The 10,763-nt window shown below is 43.1% G+C and overlaps 1 protein-coding gene across 2 annotated transcripts in view; it reads right to left on the bottom strand.

Annotated features, from left to right (window-relative positions):
* Positions 1-2,684: 2,684 nt before the first annotated feature.
* The window catches only part of UBE2D2 (ubiquitin-conjugating enzyme E2D 2), a 31,036-nt gene continuing 22,957 nt past the window's right edge, over positions 2,685-10,763 (bottom strand). Inside the window, exons 5-6 of one of the 2 annotated variants that reach the window (XM_011935332.1) lie at positions 8,188-8,281; positions 2,685-4,362 (exon numbers count right to left, since the gene is read on the bottom strand). In XM_011935332.1, the coding sequence (XP_011790722.1) occupies positions 4,317-4,362; positions 8,188-8,281 (140 nt within the window). In that variant the 3' untranslated portion in view covers positions 2,685-4,316. The remainder of the gene's footprint in view (positions 4,363-8,187; positions 8,282-10,763) is intronic. The other variant, XM_011935333.1, reaches the window with a different exon arrangement.

The raw sequence follows: 10,763 nt of genomic DNA, 5'->3' as shown, positions 1-10,763 counted from the left end.
CCTGGCTAACACGGCCAAACCCCATCTCTACTAAAAATATAAAAAAATTAGTAGTGTGGTGGTGGGTACCTGTAGTCCCAGCTACTGGGGAGACTGAGGCAGGAGAATGGCGTGAACTCAGGAGGCGGAGCTCGCAGTGACCCGAGATTACGCCACTGCACTCCAGCCTGGGTGAGAAGAGCGAAACCCAGTCACAAAAAAAAAAAAAAGGGACCAGCTCCAGGAGTGCCCCAAAGGAAGTCTATTTCCTCTTGTTGGATGTATAGTGCAAACAGTTTGCCACCTTCAGTTATTTTCATATTAAAAATCTGCTTTCTTGGCCAGGCGCCGTGACTCATGCCTGTAATCTCAGCACTTTGGGAGGCCAAGGTGGGCAGATCATCTGAGGTCAGGAGTTCAAGACCAGCCTAGCCAACATGGTGAAACCCTGTCTCTACTAAAAACACAAAAAATTAGCCAGGCATGGTGGCATGCGCCTATAATCTCAGCTACTCAAGAGGCTGAGGCAGGAAAATCACTTGAACTTGGGAGGTGGAGGTTACAGTGAGCCAAGATCGCGCCACTACACTCCAACCTGGGTGACAGTGAGACTTTGTCTCCAAACAACAAAAAAAAACAAACCTCCTTTCTCCTGCCTAACATCACTCATCAAAATAACCCATCACTTGAAATAGTGTTTCACAAAGGGAAAATAAGGAAATCAAAAGGAGATGGGATTCCAAACGCTAGTGACAGTTTTCTGTAGGGGTAATAAAAACGCTTACTCCTGATTTGGAAGGAAGGAAAGATGTGTTTATAATCCTGACTCAGGAATGGGAAAAGAGGTTTTTTTGTTTTTTATATTTGAGACTGAGTTTCGCCCTTGTTGTCCAGGCTGGAGTGCAGTGGCGCGATCTTGGTTCACCACAACCTCCGCCTCCCAGATTCAAGCGATTCTCCTGCCTCGGCCTCCCGAGTAGCTGGGACTACAGACATGCGTCGCCATGCACCGCTAATTTTGTATTTTTAGTAGAGGCGGGGTTTCTCCATGTTGGTCAGGCTGGTCTTGAATTCCTGACCTCAGGTGATCCACCCACCTTGGCCTCCCAAAATGTTGGGATTACAGGCGTGAGCCGCCAGGCCCAGCTGAGAGTTCTTCTCTTAAAAACTTACCCTGGGTAGTTAAGGGGTGCCATACAGCACACAAAGTCAGAGTTTCACCTTAATTACAGACAAGGGACAGTTTATAGGCATTCCAGCCATTATTTAGAAATAATCCATTTCTCCTGACAAGCTACCCAGGTCTCAAAATAACCTGCTGAAGCAAAGAGGAATGATTCAGAAAGCAGAGTATCTTAGCAGTTGGAAGTGAAAAAAGAATGCCTCTATTGCTATGTTAGTGTAGAGAAAGGGTCTCTCTCTGACAAACTACCTTTTCCTTCTCTCCACGGACCTTCCTAACTTCTTCCTCCCCACCCCTACAGCCCTCCTTCCAAGTCTTTGTACTAGTCAAAAGTGCATAAATCCGCAGGACAATGCTACCTTTGACCACTGACTGGCCAATAGCAAAGCATGTAAGTATCTGAAGTGACTTTTTACCAAAAGACACCGCCCAAGCTTTAACCTGACAAAAGTACTTTTGGCTATTAAGAAGCAAACAAAAGGAAACCATACTTGACGTTCTCCTGTAACTTTTCCAAGATAATCAAGGTTTCTACAGACTGGCCTTTACATATGACAAAGCCATAGAAACTTCTGTGATGAGCAATGTGGTCCCAGATGAAAACCACCCTGAGAGGGACTTTTTTTTTGGTGAGTGGGAAAAGTGGCTTCCCTCACTGGGCTTTCATTCTGGCCAGGTACATATACACAGACTGGACCAAAGAAGCTTCATACTCAAATTGGGCAAGACCAAAACACATTCAAGGGCCTAATGTTGTTTGTGACCATCCAAACCCCTTCATTTGGCACCTGCACACCTGGAGGATGGCTTTTATTTGGCACCTAAAAATACTTAAGAACATTCTTGTGAAAATATCCATATTATGATCTAATAAATGGTAATAAGATGGATGCTAAGATGACAGGCAAATATACAATGAGCTTTCAGGATCTGTGCAAATGACCCACAGTCAACAGTATATAGCTAATAGCAAGCCAATAATTGATGGAAGGCTGGGTATGGTGGCTCATGTCTGTAGTCCCAGCACTTTGGGAGGCTGAGACAAGAGGATCGCTTGAGCCCAGGAGTTCAGGACCAGCTTGGGCAACACAGTGAGACTCCTGTCTCTAGAAAATTAGCCAGGTGTGTTGGCATGTGCCATAAGTCCCAGCTACTTGGGAGGCTGGGGCAGGGGGACTGTTTGAGCCTGGAAGGTTGAGGCTACAGTGAGCTGTGTTGTCATGACTCTGACTGCACTCCAGCTTAGGCAAGAGAATGAGGCCCTGTCTCTCTCTTAAAAAAAAAAAAAAGATGAATTTCCACTTGCCAATAATACTGAGAATACAGGGTGATTTTAGGCTTAAGCTAAATTCTAACTCCTTTCACCACAACTGTTAACAGTTAAGCCTTTTCTGCAAAGTCAAGGATGCTAATAAGCATCCCTGAAATGCTTATAAGAGAACTGTAAGAGGTTTTGGGTTTTATCACACAAGTTCCAAGGTGGAGGAGCAGTGACAGTGAGAGATAAGACAAGGTGAACAAGTTTAAAACCAAAAGCAGTGGACATTTATTCCTTAATTTTTGTGCAAGAGTGTAAAGATGCATTTGAAAGAAACTGATGGCTAGAGCATCAGCCATGGCTTTCAGGTTGGCCTAGTTTACAATCAGGAAAAGAAGGAAAAAAAGATAACTTGCCTAGTTCACATGATTGATGTTTCTGGCAAACACAGTCGTTTACAAGTTTCAAGCTATATTTTACTAGAGTCAAGGGAAGACTTCAAAAAGCCACATACAGTACAATTTAAAATTGGATGAACATCCTGCAAATGTTAGTGCAAAGTAATTATGTAGACTCTCCAAACAAGATTGTGCTCTTGTTTCCCAGGTTTGGTCAATGTTGCTCTTTTATGATTACAATCACAGAGGCTTAACTTACCAAATAACAATGCCTCTGTGTTTTATGTCCTGTGTACCAAGGGAATGTCACAAGGTTTTCATGAAACGCAGCTTAGTTTCATTAATAAAGCAAATTTCTTATTGAATTTAACAATCAGGTTCCTGGAATGCTGCATGTGTTAAGTTTCATGGAAATGCTCTTAAGCTTATGCCTCTATCTTGTTCAATAAAATCACTCTTAAGATATCCTTTTTACTATGTAACTGGAATTGTTTCATGATCTTGAAATGCAACCAGTATAAATGAACATTTCAGAAGTGGGAGAAAATCCACCACTAATCTCAGCTAGACAAACTTCTTAAAAATCAAAAAGCCTATTCACACAAAATTATATGTAATGACTGTAGTAATCAGTTTATTACACAGATTAATCATTCTTGAACGTACAAGCTCCAGAGGAGCAACTGGGTCTTTAAATATACACAAGTATTTCCATCAAATGAATTTTCACCCTTACATCCAAATAGACCTAAGCGGTTAAAAACATAAGAAAAATAAGAGCTATTAGCTATGTATTAACTGAGAAACCACATACAAACCAAAGAATATGGAAGAGAGAAAGAAGGGATGAAAGGCCAAAGGTTGAAGGGGTAGGGAAATGTAAAAGAGTTGGGAACAAAGCCCATCACACTTGATGTACTAATAGCTCCAATCCATTTAAATGTTGACCAGTTAAACTTAGACCTTAAAATGCAGGATGTGGGTAGAGTTTAATCTGGTTGGTCATAACTTTCACCTAAGACGTAGCTCCTTCGGAATAAAATGAATACAGACACAGCTTCATGTTCTTCACCTTGCTTTTCATAACTGTTTTGAGTTTAAATGGATTCCACTTAAAAATAATCTCCTACAGGTGAGTGGAGCCTTTTCTTTCCCATCCAAGCTCACACCATACCCACCACCCCCCTCACGCCTTGCTGTTATCCAAATTTAAGTCAGTAAGAAAAGCTTTTAGTCTCACACCTAGGTAATGCCTGTAGAACTGGCTTGTCACACACACACTTCTCTGCTAGGAGGCAATGTTGGTACAGAAGTACAGTATTTCTAGTTTGTTGTTCCAAGTATGTACAACACGCAGCACTGCTGTATCAGGTAAACATGTGCACAGGGGAAGATGAGGCGTGGGCTCATAGAAAGCAGTCAAATGGAAATCAAAAGGACTTTCTCTTTCAGAGTTCCCCTATCTTTATTTGTAGAGGTTATCCAATAATTTCTTTAATTACATCGCATACTTCTGAGTCCATTCCCGAGCTATTCTGTTGTACCTGTACACACAAAGAGAAGCTTGGCTTAACACAGGTGTGGAGTCAGTAAGCAACAGATTCCATTCATTATCCTATCAAGTAACTTGAAGAGAGTAACTCATAGGACATTCAAGGAAAGGCCCCTTTCTATCCCAAATTTCTGATAAGCATTAATTCAATGATAATGGGAAGGGGCTGTAAAGTGTGAAAGTCTCCTTTAATTGCTACTTACAGAGGGTTCTGATTAAATTTTAGTATTTGTTGGCATATACCTTATTCTATACTTGATTGGCCTATTTCTACAGAAGACATCAACTCAATTCATTTATTTAAAGTACTTGAAACTACATGATTCTACATTATATAGTTATTGAACTCATATACTAATAATGATTAAACTGACATAAGGCTGGGTGCAGTGGCTCAGACCTGTAATCCCAGCACGTTGGGAGGCTGAGTCGGGTGGATCACTTGAGCCCAGGAGTTTGAGACCAGTCTGGGCAACATGATAAAACCCTGTCTCTACAAAAAATACAAAAATTAGCAGCGTGTGGTGGCGCATGCCTGTAGTCCAAGCTACTCAGGAGGCTGAGGTGGGAAGATCGTTTGAACTCAGGAGGCAGAGGTTGAAGTGAGCTTATATTGCAACACTGTACTACAGCCTGGGTGACAGAGTGAGGCTCTGTCTCAAAAAAAAAAGCGGGGGAGGGGAACCCCAACTTTCCTTTCATATCAATAAAATTGGTTCTGGTAGAACTTATTTCAACAATTTGGTTGACAAAATGAATGGGTTTATTGCTTCAGAAGAATGTTTGAATAAAGTAAGCAGAGCAAATGGTTCTATAATTCTATTAAAAAAGGGATGCTAGGCAGTGTGCGGTGGCTCACGCCTGTTAATCCCAGCACTTTGGGAGGCTGAGGCGGGCGGATTACCTGAGGTCAAGAGTTTGAGACAGGCCTGGCCAATACGGTGAAATCCGGTCTCTACTAAAAATACAAAAAAAATTAGCTGGGCGTGGTGGTGTTCACCTGTAATCCCAGCTACTCGGGAGGCTGAGGCAGCAGAATCATTTGAACTTGGGAGGTGGAGGCTGCAGTGAGCCAAGATCGTGACACTGCACTCCAGACTGGGTGACACAGCAAGACTTCAGCTCAAAAAAAAAAAAAAAAAAAGATGCTAGAAAAAAAAGAAAGAAAGATAAGGTCAGGTGTGGTAGCTCATGCCTGTAATCCTGGCACCTTGGGAGGCCAAGGCAGGAAGACTGTTTGAGGTCAGGAGTTCAAGACCAGCCTGGGCAACACATCAAGACCTAATCTCTATTAAATTTTAAAAAAGAAAAAAAGGGATGCTGAGCCTGGGCAACATAGGGATACTCCATTGATACAGAAAATTTAAAAATGAGCTGGTGACTGGGTGTGGTGGCTCACACCTTTAATCCCAGCACTTTGGGAGGCTGGGGCGGCTGGATAACTTGAGGTCAGGAGTTCCAGACTAGCCTGGCCAACATGGCAAAATCCTGTCTCTACTGAAAACACAAAATTTAGCCAAGAATGGTGGTGTGCGCCTGTAATCCCAGCTACTCAGGAGGCACGAGAATCACTTGAGCCTGGGAGGCAAAGGTTGCAGGAAGCCAAGAATGCACCACTGCACTCCACCTGGGCAATGGAGAAAGACTCGGTCTCAAAAAAAAAAAAATTAGCTGGATGTGATGGCATGTGCCTGTGGTCCCAACTACTTGGGAAGCTCAGATTGGAGGACTACTTGAGCCTGGGAGGTTGAGGTTACAGTGAGCTGTTGATTGTGCCACTGCATTCCAGTCTGGGCAACAGAGCAAGACCCTGACTCAAAAACAAAGCGGGGTGGGGATGGGTATGCTGGCCTCATATGGTGTGGCTCATGCCTATAACAACAGCACTTTGGGAGGCTGAGGTGGGAGGACTGCTTGAGGCCAGGAATTAGAGACGAGCCTGTGCAACACAGTGAGATCCTGTCTCTACAAACAAATAAAACAAATTAGCCAGGTGTAATGGCATGTACTAGCAGTCCTAACTACTGGGGAGGCTGGGGTGGGAGGATCACTTGAGCCCATGAGTTTGACACTGCAGTGAGCCACGATTGTGCCACTGTACTCCAGTCTGGGCAGAAGAGCAAGACCCTGTCTCTGAAAAAAAAAAAAGTGGGGGGTTAGAGGGTGGGGGCAGTGCGGTTTAGGAAAGTTCTGTTCAACAGTGTTCAACATTACTCCATGCTGACTTGGGAAATGACTTCTGGTAAGCATTCAGGCCCACAATTCTAAATATTGGACAAAACAGTTCTCTAATCAAAAAAATTTGTGAATAAATTCACAAATAGGAAAAAGCAAGAACCAACTGTTAGAATACCCCATTCCCAGTGTTACCTCCATTAAAAACAAAAAAGTATCTATGCCTCTCTAATCCAGTAGAATTTAAGTAATTCTTAAATCCTTTCTATTTTAACTTTAATTTTTTTTTTTTTTTTTTTTTTTTGGTAACAGGAATCTTGCTCTGTCGCCCAGGCAGGAGTGCAGTGGCACAATTTCAGCTCACTGCAACCTCCACATCCTGAGTTTAAGCAATTTTCCTGCCTCAGCCTCCCGAGTAGCTGGGATTACAGGTGCTCGCCATCACGCCTGGCTAATTTTTGTAGTTTTAGTAGAGGTGGGGTTTCAGCCTGTTGGCCAGGCTGGTCTCAAACCCCTGACCTTGTGATCCGCCCACCCTGGCCTCCCAAAGTGCCGGGGTTACAGGCATGAGCCACCGTGCCCGGCCCTAAAAAAAAAAACTATCTACCCTCTCCTACCTACTTCCTCTTATAACTTCACTGAATAGTACATAAAACAACAGAAGTTATTAGTATTAGGCATAGTAGTATATGCTTATCATCCTAGCTACTCCAGAGGCTGAGGTAGGAGGACTACTTGAGCCCACGAGTTTGAGATCAACCTAGGCAACATAGCAAGACTCCATCTCAAAAGAAAAAAAGAGAAGAATAAATGCTGCTAGAACACTTTTAGCTACTATCTCTTTTGATATCTTGACCACTGTTCAGTAATTCATAGTACAATTCTAAAACACCCAAATTCTACAATCAAGTTTTGTTTTTAAAAGAAATTTGGGGCTTTCATGCCTAATGGCATTTATTTACTTTCTTCCTTTAGATTATGTCAAATGGTAGAAAATCAATTCTCTTTTCCCATTAATTCACAAATACCCACAGCAGGCAAATGGGCACTCTATGAAAAATGCTTTATATATCAAAAGCCAAGCATAAGATATTAAGCTGTTGAAAAATATACCATAGGAAAATTTTTGTATGGGCATGGTGGCTCACACCTGTAATCCCAGCACTTTGGGAGGCCTAGGCAGGAAGATCATTTGAGGTCAGGAGTTCGAAACCAGCCTGGCCAACATGGTGAAAGTCTCTACTAAAACTACAAAAAAAATGAGCCCGGTGTGGTGGCCTGCACCTGTAATCTCATCTACTCAGGAGGCTGAGGCATGAGAATCATTTGAACCCAGAAGGCGGAGGTTGCAGTGAGCCAAGACTACACCACTGCACTCCAGCCTGGGTGACAAAGTGAGACCCTGTTTCAAAAAAAAAGTTTTTGTAGACAAGAGGAGTCCCATGAAACAATCTGGGATAAGACTGGCATCATCTACTTATAATAATACTCAATGCATATATTCTTCTTTTCTAACCCCAGGAGAGTATATTAGGATCTCACTTTAAATATCTGGCCCATATTCAGCCCTTAAACAATAAAGATTTGTGACAAACATCTCCATCCCACCACAGACAACTTTCCATCTTGAGGCCATACTTACTTTTCTCTATCTGTTTTGTAGATCCGAGCAATCTCAGGCACTAAAGGATCATCTGGATTGGGATCACACAACAGAGAACAGATGGATAAGAGTACTAGAATGAAAAAAATCGTATAAATTAGTAGAGGATAAAAGCAAAGGGTTGAGAGAAACATGAGATGCCAAAACATGAGAAAATTCTAAGAATTTATACTGTAATGCCTACAGCTTTGTAAGTTTTCCTTAACTTTATATTAACAGTAACCAACAAGGATTTTTTTTTTTTTCTTTTATAGCAGAGTTGGGGTTTCACCATGTTGGCCAGGCTGGTCTCAAACTCCTGACCTCAGGTGATCCACCCACCTTGGCCTCCCAAAGTCCTGGGATTACAGGCGTGAGCCACAGTACCCAGCCTAATTTTTGTATTTTTAGTAGAGTCGGGGTTTCGCCATGTTGGTCAGGCTGGTCTTGAACTCCTGACCTCGTGATTCACCCACTTAGGCCTCCCAAAGTGCTGGGATTACAAGCGTGAGCCACCACGCCTGGCAAATAGCTTTTTTGAGACAGAGTCTCACTCTGTCGCCCAGACTGGAGTGCAGTGGCACAATCTCGGCTCATTGCAAGCCCCACCTTCCGGGTTCACGCCATTCTCCTGCCTCAGCCTCCCGAGTAGCTGGGACTACTGGAGCCCGCCACCATGCCCAGCTCATATTTTTGTATTTTTAGTAGAGATAGGGTTTCACCATGTTAGCCAGGATGCTCTCGATCTCCTGACCTCGTGATCCACCGCGTCCAGTCTACCAACAAGGATTTTAAGAAGCTTAAACAGACTTCAGGTTAGGTCATTAAAAAACAAGAATGAAGGCCGGGTGCAGTGGCTCATGCCTGTAATCCCAGCACTTTGAGAGGCGGAGGCGGGTGGATCACAAGTCATCCTTGGGCAGAAGTCATCCTCCCACCTCACTCTACAGGGGAAACTACAGGTGAGTGCCACCACGTCCAACTAATTTTCTTTGTATTTTTTGTAGAGGTTGGGTTTTGCCATGTTGGCCAGGCTAGTCTTGATCTCCTAGGCTCAAGTGATCCACCCGCCTCGGCCTCCAGAAGTGCTGGGATTACAGGTGTGCACGACCATGTCCAGCTAATTTTTGTATTTTTAGTAGAGCTAGAGTTTCTCCATATTGGTCAGGCTGGTCTCAAACTCCTGACCTCAAGTGATCCACCCGCCTCGGCCTCCGGAAGTGCTGGGATTACAGGTGTGAACCACCACACCCGGCCATATCTATCATTAACTTATGCATTCCTTACTGAATGCAAAGGGGGCATAAAGTCACTGATTACATTAAGTTCAGTAGCCTCTGACATAATGAAATAAATTTAAATCCTTCCATACTAATGCTAATAGAGCGCAGCCATCTTTCTTTTCTCTAATGTTCTGTACCAAGAGATAATAACTCTCAGCCTACTTTACTCCCAGCACATAAATCCAGCAGGGAAAGGATTCGCTCATATTTCTATCAAATCTATCCTATAGAGATCAAGGGCTTCTGAGAAGTAAAGAAAAAGTTGACATGCCCTATTCGGTTTGGTAACAAAAATGCTATTTCCTTGCCTTAAGAGTATATGAAAAGTTTTTTTAAAAAAACCAGGAAAGATGTTTTGTGACTCTTCATTCCTGTTGCCCACAGTTCTGGCAGTTGGCATTCCAAAAACATTTTCCCACTGTCAGGTGTCATCACCTGAAGCCCTCTTCAAGCATAGAACATTCTAACATCAATTAGGAAAGACCTCAGGTATTTCCTGGAAATGACAACAGGAAGTTAGAAATTTTTGAATGTCCCTTTAACTTATTCTTCTAAATATTCTAATAAGTCAACTTTAAAGGACAGGTTTTAAAGAAAGGGCTCTTCCTTCTTTCCAGAAAAGGAAAGTAGGGTACTGGCTATCTGGACCTTGCGAAGATTCTTAGTACACTACTTAACTTCTTGAATTCACGAAAAATTCATTTTGGTTTATAATATACTGATATGGTTTGGATCTGTGTCCCCACATGAATCTCATGTTCAACTATAATCCCCAGCATTGGAAGTGGGGCCTGGTGGGAGGTGACTGGATCATGCAGGTGCATCCTTCATGAATGGTTTAGCACCACCCCTTTGATGCTGTTCATGTGACAGAGTTCTCATGAGATCTGGCTAATAGTGTGTGGCACCTCCCCCCATCTCTCTCTCGGTCCTGCTACTGCCATGTGAGACAGGTGGCTCCCCCTTTGCCTTCTGCCATGAGTAAAAGCTCCCTCAGGGCTCCCCGGAAGCAGATGCTGCCATGCTTTCTGTATAGTCCACAGAACTGTGAGCCAATTAAACTTTCTTTTTATTTTTTTTTGAGATGCAGTTTCACTCTTGTTGCCCAGGCTGTAGTGCAATGGCGCGATCCTAGCTTCCTGCAACCTCTGCCTCCTGGATTCAAGCGATTCTCCTGCCTCAGCCTCCCAAGTAGCTGGGATTATAGGCATGCACCACCACGCCCAGCTAATTTTTATATTTTTGGTAGAGATGGGGTTTCTCCATGTTGGTCAGGCTGGTCTCAAACTCCTG

Source organism: Colobus angolensis, unplaced genomic scaffold (genome assembly GCF_000951035.1).
Source record: "Colobus angolensis palliatus isolate OR3802 unplaced genomic scaffold, Cang.pa_1.0 Scaffold142, whole genome shotgun sequence".
NCBI lineage: Eukaryota > Metazoa > Chordata > Mammalia > Primates > Cercopithecidae > Colobus > Colobus angolensis.
Note: the sequence above shows the minus strand (reverse complement) of the source record. Positions and strands in the feature narration are given on the sequence as shown.